The sequence below is a fragment of the Seriola lalandi genome, unplaced genomic scaffold (assembly GCF_002814215.2).
Source record: "Seriola lalandi dorsalis isolate HSWRI2012SDOR001 ecotype SW California unplaced genomic scaffold, Sedor1 jcf7180002053933, whole genome shotgun sequence".
Classification (NCBI taxonomy): Eukaryota; Metazoa; Chordata; class Actinopteri; order Carangiformes; family Carangidae; genus Seriola; species Seriola lalandi.
The window spans coordinates 59,540-72,684 of NW_019524486.1; the positions used below are offsets into that span (position 1 = coordinate 59,540).

General features: G+C 40.5%; 2 protein-coding genes across 3 annotated transcripts; one reads left to right on the forward strand and one right to left on the reverse strand.

Annotated features, from left to right (window-relative positions):
* Positions 1 to 74: 74 nt before the first annotated feature.
* Positions 75 to 5,858, forward strand: mto1 (mitochondrial tRNA translation optimization 1). Of its 2 annotated transcripts, none has more exons than XM_023402484.2 (13): positions 75 to 259; positions 972 to 1,177; positions 1,353 to 1,552; positions 1,674 to 1,791; positions 2,214 to 2,512; positions 2,986 to 3,098; positions 3,196 to 3,386; positions 3,630 to 3,760; positions 4,178 to 4,382; positions 4,706 to 4,877; positions 5,016 to 5,125; positions 5,311 to 5,468; positions 5,674 to 5,858. In XM_023402484.2, exons 2-13 carry the CDS (start codon positions 988 to 990, stop codon positions 5,842 to 5,844), a joined length of 2,058 nt encoding a protein of 685 aa, XP_023258252.1. In that variant the 5' UTR covers positions 75 to 259; positions 972 to 987; the 3' UTR covers positions 5,845 to 5,858. The 2 variants fall into 2 exon arrangements, with proteins under 2 accessions (XP_023258252.1, XP_023258251.1); XM_023402483.2 differs by having other exon boundaries at positions 975 to 1,177.
* Positions 5,859 to 5,861: 3 nt separating this feature from the next.
* LOC111652265 (tectonic-3) lies at positions 5,862 to 10,041 on the reverse strand. Its single transcript, XM_023402485.2, has 14 exons — positions 9,537 to 10,041; positions 9,209 to 9,323; positions 9,027 to 9,124; positions 8,711 to 8,823; positions 8,488 to 8,596; positions 8,178 to 8,290; positions 8,052 to 8,090; positions 7,595 to 7,669; positions 7,386 to 7,505; positions 7,211 to 7,309; positions 7,002 to 7,105; positions 6,762 to 6,909; positions 6,427 to 6,561; positions 5,862 to 6,332 (listed from the first exon to the last, which is right to left on the reverse strand). Exons 1-14 carry the CDS (start codon positions 9,814 to 9,816, stop codon positions 6,087 to 6,089), a joined length of 1,794 nt encoding a protein of 597 aa, XP_023258253.1. The 5' UTR covers positions 9,817 to 10,041; the 3' UTR covers positions 5,862 to 6,086.
* Positions 10,042 to 13,145: the final 3,104 nt, after the last annotated feature.

A 13,145-nucleotide genomic window follows, 5' to 3' on the forward strand; every position in this document is an offset into this window, starting at 1 on the left:
ATCAATAACGTATGATAAGAACAGCCAATGACGAGACAGAGCGAAAAAGCTTTGTGAGTGAGCCTGTACTGCAGTTATTACGGCTGGAAGTTGCAGACAGCATGGCTGCCTCCGTGAAGAGCATTTGTGTTACATAGCAGGAGCTTTTACATTTTCCCAAGGGTCTTGATCTTTCCTCAAATCTTTCATCCCTCTGCCAGCAACCTGGAAATTAAACAAAGGACCTCATTCGTCACCTCATTCATCTGCCAAACAAACTGTATGTATCTTTAATTCTTGAAATTATTGTAGTTGCAGTGGACCTATACATTCGTACAAATGCAGTACTGTTGAGTGTATGTACTTGTGAAAATAAACATCAGTGTTCTTCTGATCCTATTTAAAGATAAATAGAACACATCTTCATAGAATTTATAACTCTAAGTGATATTTATATGCTGCGATCTTTGGTAGATTAACACTTATTATCTAAACTTGAAAGCTCAAGCCTGCATTTCCCATAATGCAACCAATCTTCTGTGTCTTTCGACTCCCTTGCCTCCTAAATACTAACCTTTCATGTCCCTTACATCCAGTTTGTAATGCACACTTTCTGTTAAAATTTGAAATCCTGAGCAAAGAGAAAACCCTGATTGCATCAACTGTTTTCACAGGATGAGCAGAATTTGTGATGAGTAAACTTAATTTATGTGTAAAATCTGTGGAGTGCCCCTTTAAATCTGCTCTTACAATTAGTGATTGCTTATTTACTGCTATGACCAATAAGCCTTGGACCACCATAGTTCCTCATTCAGTGTTTTCCTTTATGTTATTTTGCCCTTTATATGCTGGTATGTTAGCAGCAGCATATAAAGTCATTATACCAGTCAATTATCTGCCAGGCCTAATACAGTAAGTACTACACAACTAAGAATTAAAGCAGTTTATTGTTTATCTTTCTTATATTTCTGACCATCTAAACTTGACTTCAGCAGGTATGCATCTCACATGTTGACAAAGAAGCCCCCCCTCCTGCAGAGCTTCCTGTCCCTGGTTTCCAGACATGCCAGTAACCTTACCAGGCAGCAGTATGATGTCATTGTGGTGGGTGGGGGTCATGCAGGGACCGAGGCGGCGGCAGCAGCAGCCAGAGTGGGAGCTGAGACTCTTCTGGTCACACAGAAAATAAACACGATCGGTGAGAGAAAAAGGGCTTTGTTACAAAATCTTTCTTCTCTCTTCTTATTTGCAAAGGTTTGGTGATTTTGGATTGAACAAGTGGACTGAGAACTTTTTTCTATCAAAGTGTATAAACAGACAGTTGACTCTTAAGCTGTTCATCATCCTCTCCTTCTTCCCTCACATTGCCCCAGGTGCCCTGTCCTGTAACCCATCTCTGGGTGGAATAGGGAAGGGCCAGCTTGTGAAGGAGGTAGATGCTCTGGATGGGCTTTGCGGTCGAGCTGGAGACTGGGCCGGGATCCATTTCTCCATCCTAAATCGTAGAAAAGGCCCTGCTGTGTGGGGCCCAAGGGCCCAGCTGGACCGCCAACGCTACCGCGAATTCATTCAGGTCTCACATACACACATGTAAAAAAGCCTGTGTTGTGTTTGGTGTGACACAATGTTTTACTCTGAATTAACTAAAAAATGTCATTAACTGTCTACGGGTCTGCCTGCTGTTTTTGGTTCAGTCTGAGCTGCTGTCCACTCCCAGGCTGACAGTGTTGGAGGGCTCGGTGGAGGAGCTGCTGGTAACAGAACCAAACCCAGAGGAGCCCGGACACCACAGAGTTACAGGGATACGTCTGGGTAGGGACTAAAAGACAGCTATCTGTCAATGTTTACCCCATTCATATATATATATATATATATATATATATATATATATATATTTATTATTCCACCATTACAATAATTAGCTTATGCTGTATACTGAATGTACTGTCACTGTGGTCAGTGATTAAAAATACAGCTTCATGTAATGTTAATCTTTAGTAGGCAAAGGAATAATGAATAACACACTGATGCACTGACAACCACAGTTTTACTTTGATTTAGTTTAGAACTACTAAGTTTGACATTTGACAATAATCTCTAACATATGTGACAACTGGTAAAGTGCACTTTCACACACTTCCAATATTTTCCAATATTGGTTGGTTATTACAGATAGAAAACCTACCTGTTAATCAGTTTATGATCCTTTTGCACTTCTTTCAACATCTCCCCAGCGAATGGAATTCACCCGCTCTCAGCCCGCTCCGTGGTTCTTACCACTGGTACTTTCTTGTCTGGCTCCCTCTTCGTGGGCCAAAACACGTCCCCCGGGGGTCGGATTGGAGATGCTCCATCCAGTGCTGGGCTATCCTATACACTGAAAGAAAGGCTGGGGCTAAGGACAGGCAGACTGAGGACTGGTACGCCTCCCAGGATTGTGAAGGATTCAGTTGACCTTGACCTGGCTCAGCTTCATCCCCCTGACAGTCATCCAACTCCATTCAGCTTCCTTAATACACACACACGCTGCAAGGTAAAGTTTATGTGAAGTACTCTACCATGTACTTCATTTATTTTATTGATGAATTCATTGTTTAGCCTATAAAATGTTAAAAAGTGTGACAAATGAATATCTAACTTTGAGAATACAAACACAGCAAGGTGTAGGCCGGTATAATCTTTTCTTTCTTCTTCAGTATTCCATGTTCTATTCACCCACAGCCCAAAGTGATGTGTTAAAGTATTAAAAAATTCACTTACAAAAATTTTATTTTCCAAAAAGTTAATTAGTTAAATTAGTTGAGTTGATGATTGACCAAAAGGTTTTTTTTAACACTAATATTAAAGGAACAGCTTCATAGTTTCAAGTCTAGAAGATCTATCATGTGCTGACTATAAGATGTTTTCCTTTTGTCAACTAAGGGCTTGTACATTATTTCCTATTAATTTTTCAATAATTGTCCTTTCTAACTAATGAATGCTTTACTTAAATCAAACAATCTGAAGCCTGAAGAGCAGCTGCCTTGCTACCTGACCAGTACCACTCCTGCTGTGGAGAGAGTGGTGAGAGAGAGTCTTCATCTCAACTGTCACATACAGCAAGACACCAAGGGTCCCAGGTACACACACACAAACACACACAAACACACAAAAAGACATCTGCTCAGTGTGTTCTGAGACTCAAAAGGAATTAACTCTGGACTTTGTCTCTGACAGATACTGCCCCTCCATCGAGTCGCGAGTGCTTCGCTTTCCAGGACGGAGGCACCAGGTGTGGCTGGAGCCTGAGGGGGTGACCTCTGACCTTTTGTACCCACAGGGTCTATCCATGACCATGCCCCCCGAATGGCAGCTCCGCCTCATCAGAGAAATCCCCGCCATGCATAGAGCTGAGATCCACACACCTGGTACACTGACTGAATCCTGTTTGATCTACAAGTGATTTACAGTAGATCTAAAAGCAGAGAGTTACAGTGATACAGCATCTACCCTCACCCCTGAAATTACAGGCTACAGCTCAGTCAGTCTTTTACCCATTTAAAGGTTTTGAATGAGAAAAGTACAGTATAATGAAATTTCATGCTTGACTATACAGTAGTATATGAATCGGTCAGTTAAACATCTCAGTGAGTGTTTTTTGTCTTTTCCAGGTTATGGCGTGCAGTATGACTTTGTGTGTCCCACTCAGCTGAGCCCTGCCCTGCAGGTGAAAAGCACTCAAGGTCTCTTTCTGGCCGGTCAGATCAATGGAACAACAGGGTACGAGGAGGCTGCTGCACAGGTAGGTGCATTTTTAAAAATTTAGCAATTAAGAGTCAAAAAACATCAAATCACCTCGGTGATAATTTCCCTCTTTGACTGGACAGCTCCTCTACTCTAAAATGTGTTTTCCACAAAATTGTGCTGATCATTTCTGTAATGTCAATTCATTTGTGGCAGCAGCGATGTTGCCCAAGTTTTAGTCTTCTGCTTCCAACAATATCACCTATCAGTATCAGCAGTCAATTGTTTCATTCCAAACCTGCCCTGTAATTGGACAAAAATATTGTTCATATATTTATTAGTAGTATTATTTATACACTCACACTCACATATAGCAAGTATTAAAAACAGTGGTAGAACTGCACCATGGTGCCATCATGTCTTTTCTAACAGAAACTATTTCAACCTGAGGAAAATGTTTTTTCTGTCTGTGCAGGGGCTATGGGCGGGAGTGAACGCTGCCCGCTGGGCGCTCTCCATGCCTCCAGTGGCGTTGTCTCGAACCGAGAGTTATATTGGAGTTCTCATTGATGATCTTGTGGGTCGAGGCGTTACAGAGCCCTACCGCATGTTTACCAGCCGGGCTGAGTATCGAACCTCTCTAAGGCCAGACAACGCTGACCGCCGCCTCACTATGAAAGGTAGGTACAGCGTCCAGGACTTCAGTTATTGTAGCAGCATGAGTTGCAGTAAAATAGCTCCAATTTTTGAGCCTAGCTGAGTCATATAAAAATGATCTGTACCTTTACCTTGGTTGTTGTGTAAGCAAATCAATTATAATGCCACTTAAAACATTATGATGCCACTTAACATTACACATGCACAGAACACAATAAATCCCTTTATTTCTCTGATTTTCACCCACCCGGACGTAAGACAACTTGTAGAGTCGTGAGGGGTTCCACAAGGTGTTGTTCTACTTTCTGTCTGAGTTTTTCTCCTCTCAAACGTTCTCATCCATCAGGGTTTGAGGAGGTGGGATGTGTGTCCTCCTTGCGTTACCAGGAGGCTGTGAGAGTGCGGGACAGTCTGCAGGATGCACTGGCAGCACTCCAGGCTCTCGTTCTGTCCACTAACAGATGGAGAAAAAAGCTGCCCGATATCCCTATGAGTGAGAACAAGAACACGACTCTGACGTAGGTGACAATATGTGGAATCACCAGTGTGACGGATCATGTCCGCCACGCTGCAAATTTTCATCCCAAGCTTCTGTCCAGAGTACACCTGTAGTCAGCTGTGGGTCCTGAATGTTGCTGTGCGGCTTTATTTTCCAGTGGTGTGGACATGCTGCAGTACAGCGACGTGTCCTTTGAAATGTTGGCATCTGTCTTCCCAGAGTGCCTTTCACCTTACACGGAATTCTCACAAAGGCTCAAGATAGAGGGTAAAAGCTGATTTCTAGGAATTAACACCTGTGATAAATTCACTGTCACTGGTGTCTGTCATATTTCTTAGCTCAATTATCTTTCTGCAGTGCCTCAAAATGCTGCATTTGTATTAAGGCCTTTAAAGCTACCATTGCATACTTAATTCTTTCTCAATAAAACATTTCTCCTGTCTGCCATGTAGCTGTGTACAAGCCTCACTGTGACCTCCAGAAGAAAGAGATTGAGAGAATTCAGAAGGAGGAGAACATGTCTCTCCCACAGGACATAGACTATTTCTCTCTGCCAGTGTCACTTTCTCGGGAAGTCAGAGAGATTCTGGACAGAGTTCGACCCACCACTGTAAGTACATTTTATATATTGTTTACTAACAATTTTTTAAAATCTTTTTTTATATTTTCAAAGACCTGAAAATGGTAAAAAAAATTATTTTGTCTACCCGCAGAAGAGCCTATATTTCAGTCAACTCTTGGCTAAATTAATTAACTCTTGTGCTGTTACATAGAAATGAATTAATGTACAACTAATACTATGCTTTATCCTCCAGCTGGGTGCTGCAACACGTTTGCAAGGTATAACTCCTGCTGCAGTAGTCAATCTCCTCTGCTATGTCCGCCACACGGGACAAAAGGAAAGAGGAACGCACAGACACCAACCCGACCAAAAAGAGGAGAGAGAAGAGGAGCTGTGTGCAAGAAACACATCTTTACCTCAGTAAAATGTTGACTCAAACTGTCTTGTAAAAATTTATTTATTCCTGAAAATGTACAAAACACATAAATTAAGGTATTTTAGGATGATACCATATGGACCATTTTCATGTTTTACCTAAGAAAGATGACTTTTTATATTGTAAAAAGAAAAAAAAGGCTCAGCAAAATAAAATTCTAATACTCTCTCCTCAAATTAAGAAGCCCTGAAAACTTCTCTAACTGCTCCACTGTTACCTTCAGTATCCAGCTACACGGTGAAGAATTCTAATCCTGTTAGCAACATGACTGTGAACAGCATTAAACTCCATGTGACCTTCTCGGTGTCACTGCCGTTAATAACAATGTGCCCGTCCAGCTCAGCACTGCCTCTAGTGAAGAAACCAAACGGAAACGTCCAGTCAGGCTGAGGCAAGCCCCTGGGGGGTGTTGGGTAAACTGTAATGTCGGCAAACGTCACTTCAGTGGTTAGAGCGAGAGGGGACGACATAGGACACTGAAGAAGAGAGAGGAGGAGAGAATTTGGACATTTTTCTAGATGTGAAACGTGTTGCACAGAAAAGAAGAATTTTTGAACTTTTTTGGCCTACCTTGAAATTTTGACACTTGAAAAGGTATTTGGCTCCCAAGATGTAGCTCTGGGGGAAGTCTAAGCGACCCTGGCGAGCCCACAGCACTCGGATAGAAAGGGAGTTGGGGAGGAGGCAGCCTAATTCACATGTTTCCTAAGAGGGGGAACAAAATAAATGATTGTGAATAGAGGAGCAAAAACAGCTCCTTTACATTTTTATTCAGTTCATGATCATCAAGTCCGACTGTACTCATGCACAGTGCATCAGCTTTGTAAGATCGGTGGTCACAAAAACATAGCAGTAATTAAACCTTTATTTTCCTTAAATACTCCAGTTTGCTGTTTCAGATTTACCTGCAGGCTGTCCGGACACTTCTGGGTGATGACTCTTGTCCAGTTCAGTTGGGAGCCCGAGTTCATGGCGATCTCATCAGGAGTAGCAAGTCCCTGCAGGATCCCATAAATCTGGGACTGCAGCTCTGAACAGTCACTAGATGGGGATCTAGACAGCACATGGAGACATTGAAATGACTTGTGAGCGAATGAATAAAACTCAAGAGATGATAATGGCTAAGAAAGATAGTGTGGGCTCACCTGAATGTGCAGCCAGTGATGGTGTTGTGTGGGAAGAGGATGGGCGTTCGTCTGTTGGGGTCAGAGGAACACTCCCCACTCTGAGACACCTTCAGCGTGGTCAGCTAACTCAGTGTCAAGGAACCATGATGCATGATTGAACTTAATACGAGCTGGCTAAATTAAAATATAACTTAACAACCTAAGGAGTTGGTTGATGATGAGGATACAGTTGACACATTTCCATTAAAGTGGCCAATGACAGGAGATCCGACTCTGAGTCCTACTGCAGGGATTGTTCCTCCTGGAGTGGGGCTAGGCGTTGCCAGCTGCAAGAGACAAATGGCATTAATGCAAATGTTTGAATTCATATTTCATTGTCTCTCTTTGGCTTTAATGGGCTACCTGGAACTGCACAGAGTGTGTCTGTAACAGCAACTGATTTGGTTCCACATCAGCTAAGACTATGTTCACAGATGAATACGTGAGTTCTCCTCTTCCTGTGTATCCTACGATAAACTCCACCTAAAGGAAAGTCAGAAAAAGCGGGGATGGGTTTGATTTTTTCTTAATGTTGAATTCATGTGATTTAAAACATTTGAGTGGCTACTCACCTTTTTTACCACATTGGCACAGGAGCCGTTTTGTTGAACTGGTGCAGGCCACTCAGACAGTGGTGTAACTGGGATCTGAAAGAGTCAATACAGTGTCTTACCTTCTAAGACAAAAGACATGTTATTTTGGCATTAACCACTGATTTAAAGGTTTATTTTAAATGCACTTCCTGTACCTTTACATTAAAAGAATCTGCACCAAGGATATCAGCAATAATTTATATATATATATATAAAAAATTATAAAAATTTAAAATTATAAAAAATTTACTTTTTATGCTTCGGATACAGTTTTCATACTGTAGATAGTGTAAGACGTGTGGTTTAATTCCAAGGGCAGCTGATGTTGTGGGCTGACAGTTCATCAACTTGCACAGAAGCATGTGAAGTCTAAATTAAAAGTGTTTCTGCTAATGTCATGTATGGGTTTGAGTTGTATGTACAATCAGTGACTTACCAGAAAGTCTGACACTTCTGCCATCTCACCTATTGGAATCTGTAATAAAAAAATATTGATCTTAGGCCTTTCTGCTATGAAATTATCACCAGTAATTAACCATTTAGTGCTGGGAGACTTGCTGACCTTGATCAGACTTAAGTCAGAGAAGTAGGAGCGGGCGTTGAGATTTGGGTCTGTGGTGCAGGACTGAGGAGTCAACGTGCGAGTACAAGACAGAGATACAGACCTCAAGAACTCTACAAGCAAAGAAAAACAGAGGGTAATTAGATTAATACTTACTTAATATGGTTGTGATATATAGATCTAATATTCTTTACCTATAGCAATTCTGACAGGAGGAAGTCCCTGACACAAAACTTTAGCGAGACGACCTGGAAACTTTGCTACACTGTGATGCTCAGCAGTTTGCTTAAACTTTGTGTCGTGAACTTACTTGCAGGGTTACGGCTGATACAGAATGCAGCAGCAGCTCCTGGAGACGGCTGACGGAGGAGACCCCGCACAGACGAGCTGGAGAAATATGTCTGGATAACATCATCAACCTACAAAGAAACAGAATCTTATTTGCACTTCATTATTATTAATACACACCCCGGTTTAGTTTTAGCACCTTTAATACTTGAGATACAATACTGTGCGCAGGAATCTTCTGTTACCCTGTAGAAAGCTCTGCTGTGGCTGCTGCTTGTAGGTGCTGGTGGTGAGAAGTGGTATGAATCCCCTAAAGCCAGATACTCAGGTAGAGCTTGGAGAGATTGGGGCGCATTATCTGTTCAGACAAATTGAGAAAAATGCAGATTTTTAACAGCATTCATGGCAGATGCTTATATGTTGCTTACTGATGCACTTTTGTGAAATTAGATCTAACTTTATCACTGATTCCCCTGGTGATAGAGCTGGTGATTGTTAAATCATTTAAGGTCTAACTACACCATATTTATTAATTAATCTGTTCTTATTATATTGATTTACCTTCAGACCGGACACAAAACAAGGAGTCAGTCACAGTGACAAGAGATGAATCAACATTAGCCCGGTAAATCAGCCATTTTTCGATGCAAACTCCGGATCTGTAAAATAAATTTTTACTCTTTTAAATTCTGAAAATGTGCACTTCATGTGCTACAACTTTAGTGCAGGTGCACATGACTTACATGGCTTTCTGTGGACAGTCAGTGAAAACTGTACTCAAGTTAGCAACACCACAATCAACTGTGTCACAACAGCAGCCAATGTCACAGAAATCAGGGGTTAAATCACAGAGACAACCTGGAAAACAAAAGAAATGACTTGTGTTAATAAGTTTTGTGTAAAATTACAGAATGTTAGAGATTCACTGGTTTAAAAAGAGCAAAACTTTTATGAAACCATCAAAACAAGAGGCTTGCTTGGCCTGACAAACTTATGAGCGCTGCAGAATAAAAACAAAGGTAGCTGGACTGAAGTAATTAGCTCATGGGGTCACAAGAGTCAGTAAGTTACCCTCTGGAGTCACCACAGGCTGGACGGTAGGTGTAGAGGCTGGTGCAGAGGGAGCTTCAGTCAGAACAGTAGGAGCCACAGAAACCTCTGTGGTGCCGACACTGGTGGAGTCCACGGCCTCTGTACTGCCAGGAGCAGGGGTCGCGGAGCTCAAAGGCCCCGCGTTTGTTGGGCGGACATTGACGGTTGAGGAGACCCCCGACTCTGTGGCTGCGTTTGCTAAATGTGCACACAATGCGATAAATATGTGAAGTGAACGACACCACCGGCGGGAGTTCATCTCCTCAAAGAGACATGGTGAACAATGCGGACTCAAGCTTAGCAGGTTAGCTAGATAGCTAATGTTAAAAGTTAGCCGAACAAATTTCGCCTACGTCATTCGTAATAGCTTTAAACCCATTAATGCATAAAATAGAATAAAACAACGTTAAAATTAAGTGACGTATTTAGCTGAACAGGTGGAACACAAATACACCGGAGAAAAAGCTTCTGGTTGCCAAGGAAGTTGTCATGCAGACTTCCGTTTCTATATAATTCTACCGTAAAACCGGTAGTAGACAGGAAGCGACATTTTTTCAGCTTCTTGAATTCATGAAGTCAGAACTGGTATACCCAGAATCAAAATATCACAATTCGAGCAGAAGAACAAATACAAATGGTGAACCGAACAGAGTCAGAGCCTGCATACACATCTTTTCCTCAAGGTAGTCTATACACCATCCATCTTCTCACATGTGTATTTTTGTCAACTTTCAGTGGTAATGCTTGCATATATTGTATGTCGTAGCAGCATAATCCACAGTATATAATTGTCAAATCTGACTTTATCTAGATTAGATTAACTTTATTTATCCCACAACTGGGAAATTCATTTACCACAGCAGAAAATAAACATCTATAGAATAAACATCTATTGAAATATACAACAAAAATATACCAAATATACACTAATAAATACAATATACACAATACACACGATATGTACATGAAAAAGTGCAAGTTTGCACATGGTCAGGAAGAGCAGGAGTTGTGGAGTCTGACAGCTGCTGGAATGAAGGACGTTGTGATCTGAACGTCCCAGCGGGGGGAGGGGGGGTGAGGTGTATGCATTTCTGATATCTGAGGTAATACTTGAGTTATACTGATCCAACTTCACCCCATCCCTGAAAATTGAGAAAGTTACAGATTCTTATGTGCAAATACTGCCAATTCTACATAAAAAGGTCAATACAGTTATTTACAGAAATTAAACTTTCTGATGTACTGTTTTTATATTAGGGTGTTTGTGTTGCAGTAGCAGCAGGCCCAAATTATACAAATTACTGTGTGTATTTTGAAAAATAGTGATGGAAGAGCAGTGGTATCCACTGTATGAACAGAATCCATGACAATCTGCATAAGTTTATTTTGCTTTGCTGTTTTTGCTCATGAAATACTTCATATGCCTCAGTGGCCATGATGAGATTAGCAGCACCCTGTGTTGCTGCAGAGTGCAGATAAACAAAATGTTCCCTCAGATCCGACTTGTGCTCCGTTTTTTTTTTTTTACTCATTTATGAGGTCAGCCCATATTTCAATCAAAATGCTGTTGCCAGATAGATGTTTTAGAAGGATTGTATATATATATAATATAATATGATATAATATAATATATAATACAATATAATATAATATAATATAATCCAGGTTCCTGGCAAATATTTGAAGGTTCGAGCCTGACTCAAGACTTTTTCAAATTTGACAAAGCTCCTGCAGAGCACAGAAAATGGTGTCTGTTTTCACAGGTTGAATGCTGATCATGACACAAGACTACTACTTACTGTCAAGCAAACTGACCTTGATTTGTAAAATAAGTGGATGCCTCTTTAGAAGCATGTAAATGTAAAAAATGAATAAAAATTACTACCACTACTACTATCACTACCAATACTGCTACCTAAACACAACTACTATTACACTGAAAAAAACTGCTGGGTTAAAAAAGAAAACAACCTTAACCCCACTGCCAGGTAACTATGGGACAGAAAACACACTGGGTTGGTTTGAGACATGCTGGGTTTTACCACTCAACCCTGAACGGTGGGCGGTTATTTGAGAAAAGAAAATAAATGAGAAAACTGTGAAAGCAAAGACGGATAAGAGAGAAAAAAGCCTGACTGTGTTACATAATCAAAACAGCACAATTGTTTTGTCTTGTTTCTCTTAAGATTTTATTCTTCACTCACAGTATTTTATTATTATTATTTTTATTGCTTTTTTTTTTTTACAGTTGTTTTTTTCTCCTTTACATTTCTGTCTCATTTACGGGTTTGACTTTACAGTTTATCATTTATCTTCACAGTTACCCAGCATGTCAAGCAGCACAAATGTTCACCCTTATCGAAGTGGTAAAACTAAAGCAAAACTTATAGGCTGCATGTCAATAAATGACCTGTGCGACTCAGTGTCGGGTCTGAGGGCTTTTCCTCCTCTCTGCTAGATGGATGGGAGACGCAGAGTTGGCAGGACCTTCTGTCATGGTAAAGTAACAACAATGAATGAACGAATAAATGAATACCCATGTTTCTAAATTCATGAGAACTATTTTGAATATGTTTTGCCAACTTTACATAGGCTGTTTGAAAGACACATGTTTGCAACTGCAACAGAAATGGAGAGAGGGCAAGGAGAGAAAAGCAGAGAGGCAGAGGGAAGCCGAGGAGACAAAATCTATAACAGCAAGGATACTGGAGTAAACGCTGGAAACTATGAATCTGAAAATGGTTTCGAATGGTCCTGGTAGGTCAACTACAGTCCAACTTCAGCCACAAGTTTCTTAATACTACAGCAAACAGAAAAGAATTAGTGGCTAATGTTGCTGTCATTTTTCTGTTTTTCCCTGACATGACATTTCTTTAGGCCAAACATTGCAGCTAAAGTTATTGAAAAGTTTTCATCTTAACAGGAAATTAAATGTTTATTAGCCAAACAGCTATGCAGCTGATGTTACTGATTTTATGTGTTGTTGTCATCTTCCTTACCAGCTAATGTTAATGACATTTTTAATTTGATCTAAACATTAGATTTGTTGTGGTCAAAGTTAGCAGCTAATGTAATTGAAAATATTATAATTTAACTTGATATAATAATCAATAGCCAATTTAGCAGCTAAAGTTACTAACATTTTATCACATCACGTGAAGATGAAGCTGAAGGTGAAGGTGAAGGTGCTGTTCCCTTCTGCTTCTATGCAGATTTTACAGCTGTGACTGTGGAAAAAAAATGACAAACATACCCCTGACCTCTAGTTCAGTCACTATCACTCTCTTTCTTAATCTTTAATGGCTGTTGTTTTATTAATGGGTCTTATTTGACTGCTGTTTTCTTTCCATAAATACTTACCTTCTCTGTTGGAGCTGCACACTAGCCAAAATAGGAAACGGTGGTGGTACTGGAGAGCTCCTAGATGAGAGAAAAACATTTTGTCCTTTTGCTCCACGAGGAACTATTTGTTTGAGTCAGTAAATCATTGAATGATTGTCAAAGGATTTCAGTGTGAATATACAGTATACAGTATATGGCTATTTTTTTTTATAGCAGACTGAATATATAAACTTCATCACTCAGTAA